Source organism: Sorex araneus, chromosome 2, assembly GCF_027595985.1.
Source record: "Sorex araneus isolate mSorAra2 chromosome 2, mSorAra2.pri, whole genome shotgun sequence".
NCBI lineage: Eukaryota > Metazoa > Chordata > Mammalia > Eulipotyphla > Soricidae > Sorex > Sorex araneus.
The window spans coordinates 79,872,999-79,900,418 of record NC_073303.1 but is presented as its reverse complement, the minus strand read 5'-3'; the positions used below and the strand labels follow the sequence as shown (position 1 = coordinate 79,900,418).

Sequence of the window (27,420 nt, the reverse complement as noted above, 5' to 3'; positions counted from 1 at the left end):
ATATATCTTGAGAGATTCTGAAAGTAGGAGAACAACTCAGGGAGAGTTGGATTTGTGATGAGCACCAACACTTTAGTGAATTTAAAACACATTTTCTGAATATGTTTCAATTCCTAATGTTTTATATACCTAAAAAATTTAACTATGCCAATAATATATCTGTTTGGGCTTATATATTCTTTCATCCTAGAACCACCCCCTCTCCCCAAATGTGAGTGAAAGGGGAGCATTCTACAGGCATTTGTTTCCACAGAGAATATTATATTACATACTGCTTGCATTTGAAAATTTATGTTCTGTCTTGGTAGTAGGCTTTAAAAATGATAATTAGAGACTACTCCTGCGGGTGCTTTGAAAAGCATGGAAATGTTAAATAATTGAAATGTTTAACTTACACAGTTAGAAACAGGAGTAACCTAACTCCTCTGCCCTTACTTTAGAATGAATCACCATGACTTTTAGTCTTTAGAGCACCGAGATCAAAGCTCATTTCCTCTCTCAGGATCTCGGGATACTCCTGAGATCTGTCCTCATTACTGATTTCTCAGAGCACTTGGGAGGTGACATGACTCAGCCACTGAATGACTGGGGCCTGATGACGGGTGCTGTCATAAAGGCAATGGTCTGGTTGCCTTAGGAGCCCATTGAGGTGTGGGAGTTGCTTTCCATCTGGCATAGCTCCTATGCGTTCTGGTGATGAGCATCACCATCATCCCTCCTTGGAACCCATTGCCTGAGTACTTCCTTGGGGACCCATCTCAGGATGCGGACCAGAGATCTCTAATAGAAAGCTCTCCCTTTTCTGACCCAGTCTCTAGTTGCTTCCTTGGGTCTGATGCCTCCCCTCAGACCAAACAAACTGCAAATACCCGTCTGTCTCCTAGACTGTAGGTAATGGGATTTTTAGGTGCTTGCAAAGCAAAGGAGATAAGAATACATTATCAATTGCATGTCATATGCCAAAGTATGTTTTGAATATTTAAAAATGAAATGGATTTATATGAAGTTCTAGAACAAGACTATGCACAACCCACCAGCCCATCCCTGTCATGGTGATTAGAAAAAAAAAACCAGAAAGAACTGTAGTTATCTCTAGAGGAGATCTGTGTTTGAAAGAGCTGGAGGATCAGCTCTGTGCTGGAGATCACAGGTTTACTTTCATGCAGAGCAAGTACCTTAACTTGCACTCTCAGGTTTGGCTTTTTTGACTTAAATAGAGACAATTATAGAAAGAAATGCACCAACAGCCTGCAGCTTTTTTTTTTCTTTTTGGGCCACATCTGGCAATACACAAGGGTTACTCTTGGCTTTGCACTCAGGAATTACTCCTGGCGGTGCTCAGGGGACCATATGGGATTCTGAGAATCGAACCCAGGTCAGCTGCATGCAAGGCAAACACCATACCTGTTGTACTATCACTCCAAGCCCCCAGCCTTTAAGGGCTATACACAGATATATATATTTTACCCACAGTTAACTATTATTTAGAACCCCTTAACTTTCATGAAACAAAGCTTTGAAGAGAAAAAAAATTATTTCTAGATAATTCTTTAGCTTTTGTACTTAGATAACACCTATACATATATAAGTGCTAGTACTTTTTTTTTTTTGCTTTTTGGGTCACACCCAGTGATGCTCAGGGATTACTCCTGGCTCTGCACTCAGGAATTACTCCTGGCGGTGCTTGGGGGACCATATGGGATGCCGGGGATCGAACTCGGGTCGGCCGCATGCAAGGCAAACGCCCTACCCACTGTGTTATCTCTCCGGCCCCAGTGCTAGTACTTTTTAAACTACAGAATAGGAACAAAATATTGGAATAGTTAGAGTATGAAAATAGAGGCCAGTCTTTGCTCTCATGTTCCCTGAACACTAATTAGTGCATGTACTTGACAAACAACAGAAGGTCATTTGAAGACCCACCATTTGACTCCAGAGGGGTGAGAGACTGGTAGGATTGTAATTTCTAAAACTGGATTAGATTTCATAGTTCTTCATACTATCCCAGATGCTGGCCAAATCAGAACACTCCTGGGTCAGAGATAGGGATACCAGAAAAATGCAGGACCCAGCATGAAAAGCTTGACTTAAATATCACATGAGCAAGATATAATCTGTAGTATAAGTTTTCATGAGAATACTTAATTATCCTCACATAAGCAATATATATATACACACATATACATATATACACATATACATATATACACATATACATATATACATGGGCTGGAGCAATAGCACAGCGGTAGGGCATTTGCCTTTCACGCATCCAACCCGTGTTCGATTCCTCTGCCCCTCTCGGAGAGCCTGGTAAGCTACCGAGAGTATCTCGCCCACTCGGCAGAGCCTGACAAACTATCTGTGGCTTATTGGATATGCCAAAAACAGTAACAATATCTCACAATGAGAGACGTTACTGGGTTCTGATGCCTCCCCTCAGACCAAACAAACTGCAAATACTTTCCTGTCTCCTAGACTGTAGGTAATGGTGCCCGCTTGAACAAATCGATGAGAAACTGGATGACAGTGACAATACATATATACATATATATACACATATACATATATACACACATATATGTATATGTGTGTGTGGGTGCACACTTGCAAGGAACATAATTACACTAAAAATTATTATTTTTTTTTTATCTAGAAGTCCTGGACTGGAGCAATAGTACAGCAGGTAGGGCATTTGCCTTGCAGGCGGCCAACCTGGGTTCGATTCCTCCATCCTTCTCGAAGAGCCTGGCAAGCTACCGAGAGTATCCCGCCCGCATGGCAGAGCCTGGCAAGCCACCCGTGGTGTATTCGATATACCAAAAACAGTAACAACAAGTCTCCCAATGGAGACATTACTGGTGCCTGCTCAAGCAAATCAGTGAACAGCAGGATGACAGTGTGACAGTGCGACAGTGCGACAGATCTAAAATTCCCAACATAACTGTCACACTATCTTTTCACATGCTAAGTCTGGCAACCTGACACTGGGGTTGCTGGGAGGACAGGTTTTTTTCTTCTGTGAATAGTAGAGGCACAAATAATTTGAGACTGTGTTTTCAAACTTTATCAAGACATTGCAGATCTTGTTAAAACACAGGCTATTGAGTCAGTTTGTAATTCAGTAGATCTGGGGTGAGGTCCTGAAAATTTTGCATTCTTTGCATTCCAAGGTGTTGTCGATCTTGTTAATTTCAGGGATCACATCTGATAACTAGTGATCTGAAGTGATGCATTACAGATACGTGTGCAAGTATTGCTAGGAAATCTGTATGAATGTATCCTGTTTTTCTATACATCATAAATGAGGGACAATACATCAAACATACTGTTTGTTATAATGTAATATTTAAAAATTGTTATTTAAAGGTGACTGCTTCCGGAAATTTTGACTCTATAACTAATAAGCATGAAAATTTAAATTCCATATTAAAATTTGAATAAAATTAAAAAATAGTAATAGCAGAGAACCTTTGTTATATAAGAAATAAATATTAATCAGGGGAAATACTCAGACATTTATATTAAAAAATTCTCCAGTAATTTCCATAGCAAATAACAAATACATAGTCATACAGCCTCAGGATTTTTGGAACATTCAGAAGGAATTTTCATGTCATGACTTTTTCAGGTACCTGATTTTCTTGGAGGAAGATAAAATAGACATTTGCTTTCACTATTCTGAGAACTGGAACACATTGAGATGTTTTAATATAATGTTGGAGTTGACAATTTAAAAGTTTCCACTATCAAGCTTATAGGTGTCTTGTTTTCCATTTTTCTGTTTATTGGCCTATTAAAATTGATTTGATTTTGAAGAAGAGAAATATGAAAAAGGATAAATGAAAAAAGTGGTTTAATTTTTTAAAAACTGGTGTCTGAGCCATTTGGCTGCTGTTTGGATATTGTTGAGCTACCATAAATACATAATAAATTTAAGTGCTGCCTTACTAAAGAGATACACTGAAGTTTTGATGAGTGAAATGATACATCTAGAGTTTACCTGAAGATACCGCAGCAAGGGACCAACGAAGCTCAACAAAGAACTCAGGCTTTGCCTGTGGGAAGCCCAGGTTTAATTCCCAGCACTGCATGGTTCCTGGAGCACTGTTAGGAGCCCTCCTTGAGTGCAAAGCAGGGAGTAGGCCCTAAGCATTGTTAGGTGCACTCTCTCCTCAGAACCCACCCCCAGACAGAAAAAGATACTGCAACGAGATTAAAAATATTTCCTGCCAAGAGAAAGATGAAAGAAGTTTGGCAGCATTATAATAATTAAAATGTGGGTGATGGGAACATGGAGTTTATTATTCTATATTATTTTTATGTATCAAAATTTTTCATAATTTTGAAAAGAAGAGAACTCTACTTATATTTTCAGCATTGCCACTAATTGGACAAGAAATCACACTAAATTACTCAATTATTCTCTGCTTCAAGTTTTTATATGATCTGATCATATGCTGATAATCACTAATCAGCAAGTAATGACTAAAAGAGGCTTACTGTGTGGGCAGTACTCTGATGTTAGTATTCAAACTCCGAGAAATGTTGTCAGGATCCTGGAAAGTAAAAATGCACTTTAAAATACTTCAACCACTTTTTAAGTACTATTATCACAAGATCCAGTTGAAATTTGACTACAAAAGCTTGAAGCACTGATTGTTGGTAAATGAAGGTTCCCAAAGACTTTGTTTTCAGGTCTAAGAATAGCTATTTAGGTTAGGTATCTACTGAGATAGCAGCTGTTTAGACTCCTACGCCGAGAATAGGATAGGGGTAAAAGGAATATGTTACACATCTTGGCTCTTCTGCAAGTCTGAAGAAATAGCAAAGCAATGTTTAAGATTTCTAGATACCATCTGTGTCTACTACTCAGTAATGTAATTTAATTTGGAAGCTTTTGTGGTCAATCCCTCCAAAGGCAGGTAAATATAGAAGGAAAAATGAAAAGGTTAAGAATATTCAAGCTTCTGTGTTCTTTGCTGTGCATATGACAGCAAAATGTATAATGTATGTGCTTTAGATAAGTTGTCATGAACCCCAGGCATGACTGTGTGGCATTCTTCCAGAAGAGAGGACAAGCTGTCCCCTTTTCTACGTGTGCACCAGAGACCAGGGGCCTGGTTTAGGCCCAGATACGACCTGTGCCCTGAGACGTGAGAACTGGAACCGTGAGCAGAGGTCTAACAGTCTGCAGAGTGTCAAGCTACAAACTTCTGAATGGCTCTGAAGAATCAGGGACAACAAAGCATCAGCAAACTCGGGTAAGAATGTGTCTTGCACCCAGGAGAAAAGGGTAGACCCCTGTGCTGTGATCATCATAGGTATCCTCACCCTCCCAAGTCATCAGACATTATTTTGTGTGGTTATTAAGCCATCATTGCCTGTTGGTCGATGTGTTAAGTGCAGAAGTTAAAATCTTTTTCTTTTTTTTGGCTGTTTGGATCACACCCGGCAATGCAAAGGGATTACTCCTGGCTCATGCACTCAGGAATTACTCCTGGTGGTGCTTGGGGGTCCATATGGGATGCTGGGAATTGAACCTGGGTTGCCGCATGCAAGGCAAATGCCCTAACCACCGTGCTATTGCTCCAGCTCCAGAAGTTAAAATCTTTTATAGTAATGTGGTAATCTGGTGTGTTTCAGTTAACTTTATTTTCTTTGTTATGGATTAAATATTTCTGGCCCGCCCCAACTCCTGTTTATATATTGAAGCCTTAAACCCCAGAATAGGTATAGCAAGAGATGTGGCTACTGAGGAAGCAATTAAGATAAAATGAAAATTTAAGGGTGGAGCTCTGATCCAATAAGGATTAGTACTCTTTAAAAGATCAGAACTTGCTTTCTCTTCTTTTCATTTTTACATCTTTTCTCTTCCTCCAAAGAGATGCAAGTCAGGGAGAGAAGGCTGACCAGAAGTGAAATTTAATAGAGCTTTGTTTTTGAGCCCCCACCCTCTCTAAGGATAAGAAAATGATATATTGTTATTTAAGCCACCCAGTTTGTGATGTTATGAAGCTTGTCTAGGTGTATACACGCTGCAGTAGACAGAGGAGAGCACCTTCTTCTGGGGTGCACTACTAATGGAGAGAAATCTTAAGTGTGACAGTAGGTCAGAGAGGGGTGCTTCAGATGGGAACAGTCATGGTGGTAGAGGGCTTCCTACGTAGAGGGAAGTAGCAGAGGGTGCTGGTTATCTGACAAAGAAGTTGTCACGACAGAAGGCATTGATGTAACTTGATCTCCTTTACAATATTGATTGTGCATCACTTTGGCATGAGACAGTATCAGTCACATAGTGGTTACTCAACAAATCTTTGAATAAATGCACAAATGCCCTTTACACATGGATTCTCCAGGAGGTAATGCATGTGCATCATACACACAGAACGGAAAAGGTAGTCAATGACTATTTTCATTTGTTAAGTTAAAGTTTTAAGAATAAAATGTTTATTACCCTAAATCACCAGGTAAGAATATTTATATGAAATGTAACAAAAGTATAAATATCTCCCTATTTTTAATACAAAAACCTATAGATCAAAATCTGTACATTATTATTATTACTACTATTACTATTATTATCTTTTGGGGTAATACCTGGTGATGCTCAGGTTACTCCTGGCTCTGCACTCTGGAATTACTCCTGGTATTGCTCAGGGGACCATATGAGATGCTGAGGACTGAACCCAGGTTGGCTGTGTGCAAGGCAAAAATGCCTTACCTGCTGTACTATTGCTCTAGGTCCTGTACACTATTATTAAAAGAAACAGAAGGCGAAAAGAAGTGTTTTTTGTTTTTGGGTCACACCCAGTGATACTCAGGGGGCACTCTGCTCTCTGCTGAGGGATCATTCAAGGTTGTACTTGGGAGATTATCTGGGGTGTCAGGGATCAAATGGGTTGGCAGTGTACAGGGTAAGTATCTAAACTCCTTTACTTTCTCCCCAGCAAGGACAAAAAAGAAATAGAACGATAGGTCATGGATTAGAATTAACATTGTTAAAATATTTATCATACCTCAAACATGATATAGTTTCAATATAATCTATAATAAAATTCTGATATTTTTAAAGAGAGCAGACATTATTTAAATTTTATAAGGACCCTACTAGACCCTTAATAATTGAAGTAATCTTAAGAAATAAGATGAAAGATATGTTCTTTGACTTCAAAGTATACTAATAGCTATCCTTAACTGGATCACAGAGATGCCGTAAAATGTTGGACTTCAGGATTCGAGTGTACAGTGGGTAGGTTGGACACTCGCCTTGCATGTCGCCAACTGGGTTTGATCCCCAGTGCCGCATATGGTCCTCCAAACCTGCCAGAAATGATCCCTTTGTACAGAACCTAGAGTAGACCCTGAGCACCACCGGTGTGGTCCCCCAAACCCAAAACAAATAATAAATAAATGAATAGATAAAGTGCTAGAGTTCATGCTTTTCATGCAAGAATTTGGGGTACCATTTCCAGGACCACAAATTCCCTGATGAGTAATCCCCAAGAACCATGCCAAATAATAGCTCCTGAGCCTACTGGCTTTGGTCTCAAAACAGAACAAAGCTAGAGTAAGCGAAATAGGATGCCTCAACACTCTGGTCAGCTCTGTGCTGTCTGCAGGTATCCTTGTGTACTCCCATGATAGTTTGTGCCAGGTGCAGAGATCTTATTGAAAATATTCAGTCTTATATGAAATTCTTTGACCCTGAAATAGATCTATGAGAATTTCTCTTCATGTTTACTGCTCTACAAAATGAAAATTTTAGACAATATTTCAGACCAATATTTCTTGAGACAATCTGCTGCTTCTCAGCACATCCACCAAAACAATTTCTGCTTAACAGATATCAGATAGTTTTCCTTAGGATATAGAATACAACTTTAAATTACTGAAGAATTTTGCTTAGGTCAGCAGGAATCTATGCCTTGGCCAAAAGCATTGCTATAATAGAAATTCAATAGCTGAACCTGACAGTCCCTTCGTTGATGCAGATTATTTTTTTTTTCCAGATGATATGCTGGACTGCTGGCTCAGTTTCACGCAGGAACTGAGTCTTCTTGTTGCCTTTTACTTTTTTTTCCCTCATGATGGCAGGATATACATTTGAGTCAATTTGCAACAGCACCCACTGTTTCAGATAAGTGGGAATTTATCCATTTAGTTTAACTCAAAACTTAATCATAAACCAAATAGTACTCCAGAGTGGATATAGTATACAATTTGTGTTATAATTTGTTGTGGGCTGATGAAACAAAAATGAATGCCCTGTTCAGACATCCAGTGGACATGCACAGGGAAAAATATATAATCTTATAAGTCAGAACTGCAGAAATGTCATGGAGGCATTGGCAGTATCTTATAATAAGAAGATAAAGTCTGTTTTAGAAGATCTTCAAGTTGCTTCTATTTTCATATGCATTATTCATATATCTTAGCAGTTCTCAGTGCAGTGTCTCATGAAGTATATTAGGTATTCAGTGTAGCTGTTTTCAGGTTTATTAGGCAATATTCTGATTCTTATTCATGAAAATATTCCATTAAATACAATCGCTCATGTAATTACTTGCCTTAATCTACAGCATACTTTAATTACCATTGCACAGAATTCTGATTTAATCAATTATATTTGATCTAGTATAAGTTAGGTGTAAATACTTTTATGATGCAGCAGCCCAAACTAATTATGAAGAGACAAGGTAATATACGACTTTAAACTTACAAGTTTCTCATGCTAAGAACAGTAAATAATAATTTTTATATAATTTTATTATCTTAAAAAGTATCATACAAAGAAGTGATCACTCTATCTCCATTAATAATCTATTATTCTTTAAGGTTCAGAAAGATAGCTTCATAGGCCAAGAGCATAATTTACCTGTGGGAGATCTGGGTTTAATCCCTGGCATTACATATAGTTCCCCAAATACTGAGCTGGAGTAGCCCCTAAGCATACCAGATGTAGCCCCCAAATAAATAAATAAGAAAAAAATTGCATTTATTTCCCAACAGTTACTTGAGAATTAAATTAAGATTTATCATTATGTACATTAGTTTCTTATGTACATTAGTAATTACACATGTACATTACATGTACATGATGTTTGCTTGTTGGTATGAATTGAATTTTGTTCCCCCATTAAAAAGACATGTTGAAGTTCGAACCCTTAGTTTCTCACAATGTGCCCTTATTTAGAAATTGAATAATTGCAGATATTATTGGTTCAGATGAGGTAAAAAAGAACTGTGGGTGCCTCTAATCCTAATGGCTAGTGTCCTCATGAAGATGACTATGCATACCCACCAAAAACACAGGGATAAGGATATGTGAGAGGAAGGCTGAGTTCTAAGTAATGTGGCAGCATGCCAAGAGATGCTAAATTTTGCATCCAACCAAAACTAAAAAAAAAGGCAGGAAGGGATTCTCATACTGGTTTCAGAGGGAAAAAGGTCCAGCAGACAGCTGATAGCATCTCTTATTTTTCCCCTCTCCTTGTACAGTGTAGATTTAATTGATTAATTAATCAATTAATTAATTAGATACACCCTGTAGTGTTCAGGAACTATTTCTGACTGTGCTCAGGGGACCATATGTGATTCTGGGGATTTGAATCAGGGTCATGACTACCATAGCTGCTTGCAAGGCAGTGTCTTACCTCCTATATGGTCTTTCTGGCCCCTGCTTTTCTGGCCTTTGAATTTTACTTTAGATTTCTAGATTCTAAAATTTGAGAGGACTGCTGTGAGATAAACAATTTTTAAAATTTATTTTTACTTTTGGGAGTTTTGGGCCATCTCTGTACTCAGAAATCACTCCAGGCAGTGCTCAAGGGACCATATGGTTCTGGGGATCAAATCTGTGCTGGTCACACCCAAGTCACCTTACCAACTGTACTATCTCTCTGGTTCTGAAACTGTGGTTTTAAGGTATTCAATTTGTGGTATTTTGCTATGGCAGCTGTAGAAGAGCAAACTTTTTATTAAAACTAAGTTGAGAATACAGCTCAACATAACCACAATCTATAAAATGACTTAATAGTGTGTGGAAAGTATCTTGCTAAATTTCTTTTGAAAATGCATGTGCTGTTTCTGATTTCAAGTTAACTTTTCCTTCTTACACACAACACCTAGCAGAATGTCTTGAACATAAATCATCCAACAGTACATTTTGTGGCTTCATTTAAAAAGATTAAAAATGAAAATAGCCTATAAATATTAAAATACTTATGGAACTGGAGACATAAAATATATACAGTACTACTGAATGTGAGAGTAGTCACTGAAAAAAACTTACATGTGTTTCATCAAGGCAAAATTTAATTTTGAATCTATATGTAGATAATTAGCTGCATTATAGTTACTTTGTGGATTCTTCTGATTCTATATTTTCTGTCGGCCGAGTGCAAGACAAATGCTCTACACACTGTACTATTGCTCCAGCTTCCGCTGAATAAGTTTTGATTTTTAATTGAATCACCATGAATTCCTTTACAAAGTTATTCGTGATAAAACTTCAACCATGCAATATTCCAACACCAATTTTTTAATTAGTGTCTACTTCTCTCTACCAATTGTTGCCCTCACTTTAACTTTTAAAAATAGTACTCTTAAAATATATAGTGTGTGAAGAGGTGAATTGCTAAGTATAAATTTAAATTTTGAGGTCCAGAGGAGTAGCTCAATGTGTTTTGCGTGCAGGAGTCCCAGTTCTGATGCCTGGCACTTGTGGTTTTCCATCACTGAGTTCAGAGCTGGGAGTAATCCCTAAGTACACTGGGTATACCCTCTTCCCAAAGAAAACCTTATACATTCTTGGCATAACTTGCTAACATCTATTACACATGATATTGAAAGAGGTAGAAATAATCAGATAATGAAATATAAGTTGGAAACCTATCTGTACTTTCTGAATCCAGCCTTTAAATACTCAAGAGTTCATTGTTATTTGGTGATTATAGGAGTCATAATATTTGAGTCATCCCAGACACCAGCTAAGGACCCGGAAATGGAGAACTAAGGGAACGTGTCATGTTCCCTACCAGTCAAGGGGAAAAGTTTCCCAGCAGCAAGGGTCTCTGAAGTTCACCATAAACTTGACAATGGCCAATTGTTTGCAACTTTTCAGGTCATTTTCAAAAGTAGCTCATTACCTTTCTTTTTAAAAATTTTAAATTTTTTCTATATCTATTTTTTGTTGTTGTTTTTAGCCCATATCCGGTTCTGTACTTGGGGTTGTTCTTGTTGCTGCTCAGGGGGAGCATAATGATTCTAGAAATTGAACTGGATGAAGGGGTGGTGACTGGTTGGGAATTCACTAAAAAAGGGGATGACAGTACAAAGAGTAGGGTGCTAGCCTTACATATGGCAAATTCAAATTTCATCCCTGGTACCCCATATGCTCTCTTGAATCTTGTCAGGAGTGATTCCTGACCACAGAGTCAGGAGTAATCTCTGATCACAGCCAAGTATGGCCCCCAGCCCCCCCCCCAAACACACACACACACACACACACACACACACACACACACACACACAAGAAACAGAAAACATTGCCACTTATTTTCCCTTTGGAGCTAGGGAACTGTTCAAAGTTAGAGGACATGCCTTGAATGTGTGAGGCTCTGACTCTGATTCCTGGCACGACCATCCAGCGTGATCCAATACTGCCACAACCACAAAAATTCATTTCCTTTAAAGAAATTTATTCCTTGGTACATATTTTTCATAATTAAAAAATCAAAGCATGCAAAATAATATACCATATTATTATTGGTGTATAATAATAAACTAGGAGTCCTCTGATCTTTTCTTATTTTCACTTCCCTTCTATTAGCAAAAGTATTCTTAATAGTTTAAATAATAGTTCTAGTATTTATTTGTATTTGTAAATAGCATGCAACACTATTGTTCTAAATTTTAGTTTGTATTTTTAGATGCTGTATTTTAATTTTTATTTATTTTATTTTAAAATTTAAAGTATTAGGCACCATGATTTATAGTAGTATTAATGATAGGGTTTCATGCTTACAATGTCCTCCCTCAACCAACTCTTAGCCCCTGTGCCCCTCATATGAGAAAAGTTATTCTCTCTTTCTGACTTAATTTACTCACCGCCATAATTTATAGATCCATCCATGTAGTGGCAAATTTTATGATTTTGTATTTACTTCTGGTATTTTAGATGTTTTAAGTCTGCATCTACTATGGAAGATGCAGACTTACTTTCATGTTACATATAGTTTCTTTCACATATAGTTTCTTCTTCCAAACCACAATTTTTTGTTAAATCAACATTTAACAATTTTTTGTTTAATCAACATTTAGCATTTTGACTCTATAAATATTATTGATAATTAAACCACATAGTGTACTACAATTATATTTCCTCTCTTGTACAACTTGAAACTTGATTTTTCTTTTTCTTTTTTTCTTTTTTTTTGCTTTTTCGGTCACACCCGGCGATGCACAGGGATTATTACTGGTTCTGCACTCAGGAATTATCCCTGGCGGTGCTCAGGGGACCATATGGGATGCTGGGAATCGAACCCGGGTCGGCCTCGTGCAAGGCAAACGCCCTACCCGCTATGTTATTGCTCCAGCCCCACAAGTTGATTTTTAAACCAGAGTTAATAATTGTACTCTTTATTTACTTATTGTGCTTTTATTATTAATCCATTCCAACATATTCTGATATAAACTAAAAAAAATCACCTCAGAACACAGTTATGTATCTTGTTTAACTTTTGTGGTGGAGAATTTCTTTTAAAATTTCTTTTATTAATTTATTTAGGGTTTTGGGGCCAGGCCACACCCAGCTTGCTTAGGGCTTATTCCTGGATCTTGGCAGTACTCAGGGGTCCATTTGTCCTGCCAGGGACTGAACTGGGACTTGCCAGGCAAGTGCCCTTTCCACTGCATTATTTCTCCAGCCTCTATTGTGGAGAATTTTATCTTAAGTTTCATTTCTTTTTTCCACTCCAATAGTTTCCCAAACCAGACACCGCTGTTACTGGAATTTTCTCTTCACCATTGGTTTAAATTGTTTTTCCCTCTGTCTTTCTCCTACTTGGATTTCAAGTTTTCTTGGACCAACATTTCCTTTTATTTTCACTCTATTATTTTAGTAAAGCAAAATTTTAGTAAAATCCACTAGGGGTTTTATAAGAAATAATTTAGGACCTCCATTTTATGAAAATGTCTATAACCTCATGTTTTTGCTAGTCTTGCTGGGTATAGGCTTTTAGGATGGAATTTCCCCCTTAAACTCTCAAAACATTTTTCCATTATTTTCATTTTTAGTAGTGTTGGAATTTTATGTTTTACTTTGATCCTCATTTTTTTGGTGTTTTTTTTTTCTTTCAGTTAGCCTTAATTTTATTTCATATATTGGAATATATGATATACATCAGTTGAAAACTCCTAAAAACAGATCTTCCTTACTACCAATCTGAAACTAATCTGATAGAAAGACTATGCTAGAGACCATGTCAGCTTGAATTTGGGCTGCAAACCTAAGTGAGGGCTGACTTGTGACCACAGACAAGTTTGCAGTGGCAATTTCTCCCGTCTCTAATCTTGTCAAAACTTGAAATAGCAATTTTCACTGTAGTCCAGTGGAGGCACTAGGAGGGCTAATTTGCACTTTGCTCTTACACAGAAGGTATAGATAACCCTTTGGGAATCCCAAAATTCTGGTTGGAAGAGAACACGTTATTAGACTTTTCACTAAGGAGTCACCTTGGACCTTATTTTCTGTTCTTGTTCCCTGAAAGCTATAAAAACCTAAACCAGTACTCAACTAGGTGGACAAGTAGTCTCAGGACATGAGTATCGGAGTGTGCCAATTCCCAGGTTTTGCCTTCTCTTTAGTGCCTGGCCTGATAGTTGTTTATAATCTTGTCTGTATTTTTTTTTTAACAATTGAATTAGTAGTTTACCTAGAAGCTTTAGTTATTTCCAGCAGCCCAGACATCTATTCTTCCACATTCTGGAAAATGGAAGTCTATATCACTTTCAATTTAAAGGAGGAAAGAATCAGTATTTAACTCTGATGATTTGAGGAAGTAATGAGATTATTAATGTAAAACCACAATGTGTGCCTGCACCATCTCCTTTTATGTTGTCTTTTCAGAGCTGAAATATGAGCCTCCCTATCTTGTTAATGCAGTGCACACATGCCAGCAGATGAAGAGACCAGGTTTTTTGACCAGAAGTGCATTCACTGTATCACTGTCATCCCGCTGATCATCGATTTTCTCGAGCAGGCACCAGTAACATCTCAATTTGTCCTAGCCCTGAGATTTTAGCATCCTCTCTTTATTTGTTCTTCCCAGCGGTGCCGCATTGGAGGCTCGTTCAGGGTAAGGGGAATGAGACCCATCATTATTACTGTATTTGGCATATCGAATATGCCACGGAGAGCTTGCCAGGCTCTACCGAAGCCAAGTACAGGAGGAAAAAAACACCTTTCCATAGAGACCATTAATACCTCAGAGTGAATGTGTGGATCGTGTCCTTTCACAGGCTCTCGAAGGAAAACAATCTAACTTGAGTTTTGTTTGTCAAAGGCATGATATGACAAAAAGAGCCTCCATAAGGCACCGAGTCAGCCAGGTGGAATAAACAGTAGGTTGAGGAGAATGGATGCACGGGCTCAGAAGCAGGGGATGGCAGAACGGGTGTCCCAGGTGGACTTCGCTGGGACCTCTGCAAGGGCAAGCCTATGATCTGGAGGCCAGGTCAGGTTGGATCTCGGACACAGGCGCTACCTGATTCATGATCCCCGACTCCACTGACTGTTTCCCCAGCGGGTAGGGGGTTTGCCTTGCACGCGGCCGACCCGGGTTCGATTCCCAGCATCCCATATGGTCCCCTGAGCACCGCCAGGAGTGATTCCTGAGTGCTGAGCCAGGAGTAGCCCCTGAGCATCGCCAGGTGTGACCCAAAAAGAAAAAAAAAAAAAAGACTGTCCAAGGTGATGCCGTCAACCGTTCCAAAATTAGATGCTACTTAGCAAATCTCTAATCACTCTCCCCCTACACTTAATAGTCTTTTAAATCCAGTCTTTTCTCTTCCTTCTCCAAAAAGCTATATGCTCGCTGGCACTATCCAAACCGCTTGCTTGCTTCAGACGGGGTCAGTGGGAGGGAGGTCCCTCTAGCTCTCTACCTCTCTGGGTCTACCTGCGAGCTCTCAGAGACACACCCAGTCAAGTAGTGCTTGTGAGTACGGACACAGGGAACAGAAGCAAGTTTCTGGTTTGTACCCCTGGGCCTGCTGGACTCGATGGGTGAGGGCACCATCCACCCGCCAGGAAGGCTCTCTGGCCTTGGCCTCTCTTGGCCAAGCCCCTCTCTGACTCCAGTGCAGAGAGCAATCACAATGTTCAGTCACGTGTTTCCTGGGACTCGTCTTCCTGGAGCTTTCAGGTCTCCTCACCGGGGAACAAGGACTAGGAGCACTTCAGCATCCTGGTGGGTACAGGGCTTGCAAACATCATCCTGGTGTCACAGTCTCAGACTCCCGGAGGGACATGTGGAAGTGTTGATAAGGGGCATCAAGGAAGTGGAAGAGCTGCTGGTAAGGGGCTGCTATGAAGGGACATTCAGGAATGTCCACCAGGATCACGGAGCAGCAGAGGCCCCGGCTTCCAGCAGCACTGACTACCACCTGGCCCGCACAGCGCCCTGCCCATGCTGCCTTCTCCTCCCCACTCTCCGGCCTGCCTCTCAGCTGGGGTCCTTCCCTGCCCCCCTCTCTCCTTCCATCTGCCATCAGCCCTGGCAGAAACACCACTTCTTTCTCGAGGGAACTGTTCTCCCATTCTCAGAACGGCAGGAATCTGCTCCCTGGTCTGGAAACTGAGCTGCAAGGAACTGAAGGGCCTGGAAGGGAACTCCCAGCAACAGGAGGGAGGGAGGGAGGGAGAGAGGGCAGAGGATAGAGGGAAGGAAGGAAGGAAGGAAGGAAGGAAGGAAGGAAGGAAGGAAGGAAGGAAGGAAGGAAGGAAGGAAGGAAGGGAGGAAGGGAGGAAGGAAGGAAGGAAGGGAGGAAGGGAGGAAGGGAGGAAGGGAGGAAGGGAGGAAGGGAGGAAGGGAGGAAGGGAGGGAGGAATTTTTGACCAGAAGTGCATTATATTATAAGATTCATCCTTGCCGTTTAAAAAGCTTCCATTTTAGGGACCTTACAGGCAACTCGGTGATCTGTAATCCTTATCCTCAGTGTCACAAGGATTTCTGGCTGCTCTATTGCCAGGTGTGTGTGTGTGTGTGTGTGTGTGTGTGTGTGTGTGTGTGTGTGTGTGTGTGTGTGTGTGTGACGCCCACCCCTGTCTTTCCTGTATTTTATTGTTACATTGCAGTAACAACAGCAACAATGAAAAGAAGGGGGAAAAATTTCCATTTCAAATGAGAACTGATTGCACATAATTAGTAGCTTAGATTTTAATAAACAATGGGATTTATTGAAGTGAAATCCACAATTAATTTATACATTTCTTGAGACAAAAGATTTAAAAAATAGTACTCTCCACTTAACCAAATAAGGCTCTAAAGGAATATAAAATGGAACTTTTTCACAACAAAGTTCACGCTATTTTTTCATTGCCACAAACTTGAGTTTCATGGGAAATTTTTTTTAAGATCCATAGACATGGAAACAATTGCCCTTTTTCAGTGTCATCTTTCTCTGGTCTCATGACCTTGAGCCATCTCAGGGACACTTCTTTAGTAGGTGCATCGTGATATTCTTCACAGCCAGCATGGTCTCTGTACAGGTAGGTCTGATGAGCATCTCTGGGAGTAAAAATCCAAAATGTCCTGTGTCACGTAGTTCAAAAGCAAATGTGTAAGGTATTCCATTTTTGTAGGCCCAATCCATTGAGCTGCCAGAACTCACATCTAAAAATTAAAATTAAAAAAATTAAACTAGAAAATTAAACTAGATTAGACATAGTATTAGATATACACATATTTTTACATATATAATACTTGTATATATTCTTTTTATTCATTCTTTGCAATTAAATATTGTTTCAGATTTTAACTGGAATATTCAATTCGACAAGAATGATTTAACAGTAGATCTTTGGCATCTGGTTCATGGAATTATAAATCATACCTGCTGTCATCTTTAAGAAGCTAGACTAATTATTAATGCTTTTCCAGTATTATGACCTTGGGGCTTCTGAGCTTTAATTCCAATTCCAACTGTCTCCACACTCACTTAATTCTTCCTTAATCAAAACCACACTCTGTATGTTTCTTCTCTTCATGCAGCGTTTTTTTCCTCTTCCAAAGACTCCCAGAGAATCACTAATTTTTCGACTTCCTTCCTTTATTTATTTATTTATTTATTTATATTTATTTTCATTTTAGGGGCCATAGTGCTCAGGGCTTACTCCTGGCTCTGAACTCGGGCCTCATTCCTAGGGGACAACCATATGGGGTACCAAGGATTGAACCTGAGTCAGCTTCATGCCATAAAAGTGCCATGCCTGTTTTATCAGTTTTCTGGCCCTACTTCCCCTTTAACCCACTCCTAATCAACTTGTTCCTTGTCTTTACTTTAGTTAGTAGTTTCCAGACTATTTCCAGACTTTCTATAATACTCTACCTGCCTAAGGTTAATTACATCACTGAATTTCTCATCAGAATCTCAAAATCCCATATCCAGTTCTTTTTCTACCTTTGTTTTGCTAATTCTTAGTCCCAGTCTTAGTTTCTTTGCCTTCAGTTCTAGTGAGACAACTGAAGAAAGTCTGCTACAAGTTTCGACTAATTATAGACTTTTCCCTGCTACTAAGGGTGTTATCGGCTCCTATTTGTAGACCTCACATAGTTTTCCCATTCTTCTCTAGTTCTACCCCTTACTTTATTCCCACACTCTATTCCCAGATAACTAATCACCTTCCCTACTGATTTCAAAATCTTTCCAAAAAAAGTTTTTTTTTTTTTTTCGGAAGAAGGAGGTATTGCTCAGGACTTACTGCTGGCTGTGCCAGGGGCAAATATTCAGTGATGGGGATAAAATTTGGTCTAACTGCCTGCCAGGCAAGTGCTTTACCTGCAGTACTATGTCTCTGACCGATAGTATTTTTTATCCAGAAGAAGAAATGCTTGCTCACCTCGTATCTGTGTCCTCTTTGTTACCTTTTATTGTCTTTAGTAGTGAGTGTGTCTCTTCCCCAGGACCTTACTTCACTAACTAAACTTTCTTCTCTTCAATTTTGCATTAACTCAAATATTCAAGCACTGCTTTTCTTCTCCTGACCCTGCTAGCTAACATCCTCTTCTACTGTTTTTTCGATGAAGTGGGGTGGGAAGGCATGAGCTGCTGGGCATCAAGTGGGGTCTGCACTGGTACTAATCTCCCCAGGTTCAATTATTAAGCTTTTTTTTTTTAATTGAATTACCATGTGGAAAGTTGCAAAGCATTCAGGCTTAAGTCTCAGTTATGCAATGATTGAACACCCATCCCTTCACAAGTGCACTTATTCCACCACCAAGAACCCCAGTATACCTCCCCTCCCACCCCCACCCCCCACCTGTGTAGCTGATCATTTTCACTTTACTTTCTCTTTACTTTGACTACATTCAATATTTCCACAAAAAAAAATCACTATTATTGTTTGGAGTTTCCCCCCAAAATCAGATCTGCTGAAAAGGAAGCATTTGATAATTTGTTTTCCATTGCTGAGAATGAAGAGACATGAGGTTTTGGCTTTCTTTATTTTAGTATTTTAGTAATTAAGTCCAGAGAAATTTCTGCCAGAAATTGCATCATTGCAAACGCGTACCTCTCTTTAGTGATCCTTATAAGATGGCGGTTGCCACGCCTCCCCCTCTCCCCCAAAGGAAAAGCTGACAGAGATAAGCCTTTCCCCTCCTGGGGCAGCATGGGGCTGTGGCTTATTTCACAGTCTAGAAACATTTCTGCAAGAAGCTGCTGATACCAAAAGTAGTTTAGCTGGCCTCCGGGATCATGGTCATCCAGCAACGAAGAGGCTGCACATGTGCGGCCTCTCAGGTCACATCTCGGCAGAGAGCAGTTATTAAGCTTTTGATCACCTCTGTGTCCAGCACACTTAGGCCTAGTTGTCTGCACCAGAAAAATGTGGCAAAGAAACAAACTTCTTAGATGTGATGAAAACTATGTTGGTTTCCATATGGAGTGAAAAAGGGAAAGGGGTGGAAGGAATCTTTTGGGGTAGTTTGAGATGGCACTAAAACTTTGCTGGAGGACACGGTGACAGATCCATACTCCCAGAGGTGTGAAATAACATCTTTGAAAATGTTATGGCTAGAGAGATGGTACAACAGGTAGGGCTCTTGCCTTGCATGCAGCAGACCCAGGTTTAGTCCCTACCACTCCATATGGTCCCCTGTGCCCACTAGGAATGATCCTTGAGTGAGAAGTAAGCCCTGAGTACAGTCAGGTGTGTCCCTCCCCCAAAAAAACTGTATTCCAAAGTGACGGAAGAACCTGGAAAGCTCCCCATGATATATTCAATATGCCAAATACAATAACAATAACAGGTGTCATTCACCTGACCCTGGAAAGAGCCTCCAATCGTTGGGAAAAATGAGTAAGGAGAGGCTGCTAAAATCTCAGGGCTGGGACAAATGGAGACGTTACTGGCACCTGCTCGAGTAAATTGACGAACAACAGGATGACAGTGATGACAGTGATACAGTGATTGCTTTTTGAAGTAAAGAGAGAATTTATGTTTGTTGCTTTTACATTTCCAGTCTGGTTAGTGTCTCTACTGGCCTATTAAAACTTCAGGCCTGTGATCTATGGTTACCTTAAGAACAATCTCTCTCTTTGTTTTTAATCTCAGACTACTTTCATCTGGAAAATGTTTCAGCTAGCTGACAATCCGTTCTTGCAGCTATCACCCTCTGGTTCATGTGACCTCGTGTGCTATAGCCTTTTAGGAGTGTTGAAAATATGGACATTAGACATTACAGTGGGCTTGGGCCATTTCCTATCCCCTAACTGCTATAAGTTTGACTTCTCTATCTCAGCCTCTCTCTCACTTTCAAAATTTTTTGTTGTTTTGGGGCGGGTCACACTGTACTCAGGGCCTACTCTCAGCTTGGTGCTTGGGGAACCAGGTAGTACTGGAGATTAAATCCAGCTCTTTGAGCCAGCTTCCAGAATTCTCAATTTCCCCTTTTGAATAAGATATAAGAATATTAGTTGCACAAGCTTATAAAATTATTTATTTTATTTTTTTTTAAATTTATTTATTTTTAATTAGAGAATCACCGTGAGGGTACAGTTACAGATTTATACACTTTTGTGCTTATACTTCCCTCATACAAAGTTTGGAACCCATCCCTTCACCAGTGCCCATTCTCCACCACCCGTAAACCCAGTGTCCCTCCCACCCTCCCCAATCCCATCTCCCCCCCACCCCACCCTGCCACTGTGGCAAGGCACTCCCTTCTGTTTTCTCTCTCTAATTAGCTGTTGTGGTTTGCAATAAAGGTGTTGAGTGGCCGCTGTGCTCAGTCTCTAGCCCTCATTCAGCCCGCAACTCCCTTCCCCCACATGGCCTTCGACTACAATGTAGTTGGTGATCGCTTCTCTGAGTTGACCTTTCCCCAGAACGTGAGGCCAGCCTCGAAGCCATGGAGTCAACCTCCTGGTACTTATTTCTACAGTTCTTGGGTGTTAGTCTCCCACTCTGTTATTCTATATACCATAGATGAGTGCAATCTTTCTATGTCTGTCTCTCTCTTTCTGACTCATTTCACTCAGCATGAAACTTTTCATGCCCATCCACTTGACTACAAAATTCTTGACCTCCTTTTTTCTAACAGCTGCATAGTATTCCATTGTATAGATGTACCAAAGTTTCCTCAACCAGTCATCCGTTCTGGGGCATTCGGGTTTTTTCCAGATTCTGGCTATTGTAAACAGTGCTGCGATGAACATACATGTAAAGCTTATAAAATTAAATGAAATAATATGCTTATGATATATTAGATATTACTATTTTTGTATCTTTACACCCCAGATACAATAATACCAGAGTACCTAATAACTAGTTTTTTTAAACATACTATGCTCTCAATCATTATTTAATAAGTGAATATATAGTCCATTGGATAATATTTGTATACTTTTTTTGGGGAAATTTATATGATTCAATTTAACATGACATTAATATTTAAACCTTTCAAAGCATATTTATCTACCCAAATAATGCCACATTTAATGTTATTTTGACCAGGGACAGTTAGAGATAGAATTATGTAAGGATTAAAGTTACATGATACTTTTTCTCACACTCTCCTTGCTAAGTTTTATTATCGCTCAGGGTTAGAGTACACTGGAACTACAAATAGTCATCATAGTAGCCATAGTCTGAGAGTGTATATGTTAATAGTTGTATTATGCTGGTGAGACAACTCCATTTCTATGGTAACAGTTGTTCTCAGTAACAGTTGTTCTCAGTATGATAGCAAACTTAAAGATAAATTGCCCAATCTTTAAAATTCATGTTTTAAAATTATTAATTTGTATTTAATTGATAACAGGCAGTGCAGCTTTTAATCATAATGTGCTTCCCCTTTACAATGGCTCTAATAAAAATAAGGTTGAGAAGGTCATTTGAGACCAGTGATTATAAACTGTCAAGAACTTTTTTCTCATTATTAGGATAAGCTAATTTGAAAAGAAATGTAAATTGATAAACTTTTTTTCTGAGAGCTAGAGAAAATGGGTGGTTGTTTTCATAATAGTGGGTGGATTAAAGAAATCAACGAGAAGTCTGCTACTTCACTGAAAACCAAAATGGATGTCACATCACTATCAATATACATTGGAAAGTGTGTGTATATATACCCTTACATCCATATTTAGACGTATCCATGATTTATCACTACATTTTCCATAGAAATCCCTGAACAATGATGAGAAATGATCAAAATGATCTAGGCCAATTCCTCATTTGATGGCTATGGAAATCAAAACCAAAGATTACTAAATATCTTGGCTAGATTTGTACACTTAACTAGAGGCAGAATTAGGACTCGAATTCATGTCACATGAATTTTTTTGTTGAATTTAATATTTAAACCTTGGATTTCCATATATCCAATTGTGTTTTATTACATATAAATTAAGTGTTTTATTTTGAAAGGGAAAATTCAACTGTAATTGTTATATAAGAAATAAAAATTTCAGGTATAATGAGATAGTATAGAGGAGAAACTCACGCCTTACACGTGAGTGGCCGAGGTTCGATTCCTGGAACTGCATATGGTCCCTGTCAGTCTCACCAGGGGTGATCCCTGGGCACAGAGTCAGGAGTAATTCCTGGTGTGACCCACCCCCATCGCAAACAAAAACAAAACAAAGCGAACAGAAGAAATAAAAATTTCATAAAAATAGTAATGGGGAGAAGGAATAAAAGGGAAGCTCTTTCAGGGCTGAAAACATGACACTGTTATATTTTCAAGACCCATTTTCACCTTTACAGTATTTGCTGGCAGAAACTCATTGTGTACTTTAAACTATCTTTAGATCTCACTTCAACTTTGTTGCCATTACAATATGTTTATAAATTCTCTGCCTACAATTTATTTAAATTGGTAGAGTGATTTTAGCCAAGCAGTGTAAGAGTATTAACTTATAAGCTTCCTTCATCATCTTTGACCAATTTGATAGTCAAACTTACTTATGGAAAACATGCTCTACTTTTTTCAAAGGTAAGTCATTATGTAAGATATAAGTTCAAGAGATGGTTATCATACAACATACCAGGACACTTACACAGTGTGCTGGAGGCAGGTCCGTGTCGGTACCTCACCCCATATACCGACTGAAGTGCGTTGACAGCTTTATGAGCTGCAGATTCCTGTGATAAAAAATTCAAAATTATATCACCTCTATCATTGCATGAAACCTTTCAGAAATATTGAAGTGTTCAAATATTATCAGCTGTCAGGGATGGGCTTTACCAAATATATTACTAATTATATTGCCTCATATTATGTACTGCATTTTCATTGTATTTTAGAACACATTTTCTCATTTGATTTCTCCTCACAGAAAACCAGTGATAACTGATATTTGCATTTTGCATATGAGAAAGGTTAAGAAGTGGTTGAGTTGGGCTAACTACCTATATTATGCAGGTTTAGCATTCTGTTCATTTTATTTTAGTTCAGAAACACCTCTGTGTATGAATTATAAAATGTTTACAGGGCAGTAACATGCAAATACTATTTATAGACTCATGCTGAGTATTTGGCGATGTGCCTATATATGTCAGATTCCTAATATTTTTAGCATTAATGTTGCAGAAGCACAAACCTGCAAGAATATCAATATATTCTTTTTTTTTTGCTTTTTGGGTCTCACCCGGCAATGCACAGGGGTTACTCCTGGCTTTGCACTCAGGAGTTACTCCTGGCGGTGCTCAGGGGACCATATGGGATGCTGGAGATCGAACCCGGGTGGGCCGCATGCAAGGCAAACGCCCTACCCGCTGTGCTATCGCTCCAGCCCCAAATATCAATATATTCTTATTGACCTTTAAAATATACTTCAGCAGATAAGTGCAAGTTAAGAAATCCTTTACTTCAGTAAGTAAGTGTACTCATTCTATGTTCTTTTTTTATCCATACTAGAATTGGGAACAAAAATTTCAGAATGTTTTACAACTTATAAGGTCACATATATTCCTTATAGAGCTCACTCAGGTCCTGATACGCTGTAGAAGTTTTTATTGATATTCTTACCAATGCCAAAAATCAGAGAAAAAAAACTCAAGACAAAATACTTCACGGTATATATTCTAACATAAACTGGAATGATACTGCTTACCATCAAAAGCAATTCAAAAGTAGTTGTTGAAACAAGGAATGAGAGAAGTGTATTGTATGACGGGGGGGAGGAAGAGCAGCATTTGAAACCAGCAAACAATTCTCCAATTTCAATTAGCCTGTGAATAATTTAATATATCATTTGAAGCACTCTGGGCAATATGGTGCTCTATGTTGAACCTAACTTCAGCAACCTGTCCTCTTTCTTCTCAGGAATGCATGAAATAAGGTGTGCATAAAATAGTATGTGCCGCAAATGTACCCTAATAGACCAGGTTCCAGAACCTGGCATACAATTTATTATTGATCTCACTGATGAAGATATTATTCTCTCAGAAGCCAACAGAAAAGAAATGTTGGCATCATAATGAAGTATTATTATGGAGACTGTCCTATGATTTAAACATTTTCTCCAACAGTCTCAGCAATATTCCATGGCAAGAGCAGATATTTCTACATTTAGATGATTAACTGAACCTCTTCACCTGTTGCTGTACTGTATTCCTCATTGAGATAAGCTTTTAAAAAAAGTCTCTTAAAAAGTTAAGCGGTCTGTTTACACACAGCATGAACACAGCTTTTAACTCTTGCTTGAACTTTCTGAACTGCCTTTGGGTGATGGTGAATGATGAAAAGGGAGTTTAGACATGGTCCTCTAGTTGGGCACACCAGATTCTATCTGAAAGAGTTTTAATTATTATTCCTCTCCATTGTTTTTTTTTCTTTTGCTTTTTGGGTCACACCCGGCGATGCACAGGGGTTACTCCTGGCTCATGCGCTCAGAATTAACTCCTGGTGGTGCTCAGGGGATCATATGGGATGCTGGGAATCGATCCTGGGTGGGCCGCGTGCAAGGCAAACACCCTACCCGCTGTTCTATCGCTCCAGCCCCTCTCATTGTTTCTACCTTCCAATTGTCGCCCAAAACCTAGACCTAACTTAGTAGAGCTCAGATAAATAAGTAGTATTTTAAAATTTAAATATTTCTGTATTTAAGCAATTCAATGATAAAAAGAAACCTCTGCAGAAAGAGATTCCTACACATTAATGGGATTTTTAAATTGTTTGTTATTTTGTTTGTTTTGACCCTTTCCTCTTCTCCTCTTCGTGATGCTGTAATGACCAGAGATTGCATACACTATTGGTTATGGTGCTCTCTGGGGTTGTGGTGGGTGATCACACACATGTTCACTGGAGTCACACTCTTTAATGATGGTGTATACACACATTCTGGCTGCAGTGGTTGATGGGGGTCAAACACTTAAAATTTTCAGTGTTCACATATGTACTCACAAGGTTATAATACTCCTGCCTGTGGTACTCACTCATTTCTTTAGTTGTAAGACTAACTGGGGGGGGCGGGGGATCAACCTTTTAATTATTTCTTGCACGTACTTATGGTGCAGCAAAAGATACTTGTGAGTATGAGGGTCGCAGGTAGTGGAGAAGTTAAGAATGACCAGAGGAACAGTGAAAATGATGCTCAATGCTTGTGGTTAGTACCATGGATCAAAATTACAGCCTCATGCTTGCATGGCAGACACTAGCTATTGGTCACCTGTCAGAATATCCTAATAGGATATTTTTGAACATTTTTAATGTAATTTAATGGTTTATGCTTAGAATTCAAAGTTTATGAGGATTGTTGTCTTGACTTTTGTAGCTTATTTGTAACACAATACAGGAGTTTATGAATATTGTACTACTGACACTTGGACTAAACAATCTCTGTTGATGGGGTTGTCTTATACATTCTGATATTTTTGGCAACATCCTTAGTTTCTGCTCACTGGATTATCATTCACACCCCCTACTCCTATGCTTCCAGATACTGTCAAATATTCATTGGGAGTCAAATTCCTCCTTGTCTCTGGATCAATGATTTACTCTTATACTACAACCTCCTTTCCAAGGGGGAAAAAAGGTTTAATTTCTGGTGGGAAGATAAATTTAAAATATGGGGAACATTATCTACAATGGCTTTAATACACTATATATTTCCTATAAATTGTGAGATGATGAAATTTTACTATGCTCAAGTTTAGGAATATTGAACATTTACCTGTAAAAACATTGTGATACAAGGTAGTAATGGTGCTAGGACTTAAAACTAAAATGCTTCTTGATCAAAAATCGCCCTGTAAAATGTAACTATTCCCTTTATACTATTTCTCAACAGATAAAATTTACTAAGAATTCTTATAGGGGATAACCAAAATAAAACTCTCTTTTAATTTCTCTCTTAGACACAATACTGGACTTCCCCCAGACTTTCTTCTGACCTCCTCTGGTTCTATTTATTTGTTTTTTTAGATCTTTCTGAACATATAGATCAAGAATTCATGCAAATCCAATGAACTGTTAGAGTATTAGGAGTTCAAGCTGCAGGGAGAAAGGGGATATATATTTGTTTAGCCTTGTTTAGAACCTTAAAGCCCTTTAGATATAGAAGACGCTTAACAAGGCTTGCTTTAGAACTATACCCTATTGTGAATATCTTGTTTGGAGTTAAGGAGAGAAGGAAATTCTGCTTTTCCACATTTCAAATAATCTTACTCCTGAAAGGTGGTTTATTCTTAGCACTTACTTGTCAGATATATGCCCAGAGACTTAGTAGCATTAATCAAATAGTGCTTATAAATTAAAACTTGGTTTTAATTAAAGAGGATCTGACCATAATTTATGAAAAAATTATTTACTCAATAAAGTTAATTACATCTCTGTATATATGACCTAAGCTATAATACTAATCAAATCCATTCTGACATTTTCTGCATAACCTGTGGTAAGAATGTAAATAGACTTGAAATGATTGCATTGTTGAACACTATAATGCTACAGATAGATTTTTTTACTGAGTTCTGGCCATCATAGTAGAGTAGTTTGTATTCTTAGTCTAATTGCTTAATTTCTTTAGGCTGAAATTTCCCATTTGTAAAATGGGGATGATAATAGTTACTTACCACAATCTATTATGAAAAAGACCAGTTTATATATAATATACAAACACACTTCTTAGAATTAATAGAACATGTGCTTCTTAGCAGAGAAAAATCTTAGCATTAGAAAAGAAGTAGAAAACCTGATCATATATATAGGTTTGAATACTTACCACACAATTAAAATTGGGATTGTTGCACGCTTGTAAGAATAGGGATACAGCAATATCTGAGCATATGCATGGAAGGAGAGGTAAGCCTTAATGTGCTTCCTGTGTTTTCGAAGAAATTTAGCTACAGCTTTCACTTCTGGTTCAGATTCTGGGAAAGGTCCACAGTATGTGTCATCACAGGGGTGCATAGAAGCTCCAACATCTATAAATTTGTAAAGAAAATAGGAGGGGAATGAATAGACCTGAAGCAAGGAATACAAATCACCATTGTTAAAAAGACTTTAACAAATGATATCATAAGCCTTTCTTTCTTTCTTTCTTTCTTTCTTTCTTTCTTTCTTTCTTTCTTTCTTTCTTTCTTTCTTTCTTTCTTTCTTTCTTTCTTTCTTTCTTTCTTTCTTTCTTTCTTTCTTTCTTTCTTCTTCCTCCTTCCTTCCTTCCTTCCTTCCTTCCTTCCTTCCTTCCTTC

General features: G+C 38.6%; 1 protein-coding gene and 1 pseudogene across 1 annotated transcript in view; both read right to left on the bottom strand.

Moving 5' to 3' along the window:
* Positions 1–15,302, bottom strand: part of LOC101546774 (60S ribosomal protein L31-like) — a 39,562-nt pseudogene extending 24,260 nt beyond the window's left edge.
* Positions 15,303–16,710: 1,408 nt separating this feature from the next.
* CPA6 (carboxypeptidase A6) overlaps positions 16,711–27,420 on the bottom strand; it is a 252,777-nt gene continuing 242,067 nt past the window's right edge. Inside the window, 4 exon segments of the mRNA XM_004602408.2 lie at positions 16,711–16,898; positions 22,786–22,870; positions 26,953–26,972; positions 26,975–27,154. Coding sequence (XP_004602465.2) covers positions 16,711–16,898; positions 22,786–22,870; positions 26,953–26,972; positions 26,975–27,154 — 473 coding nt within the window.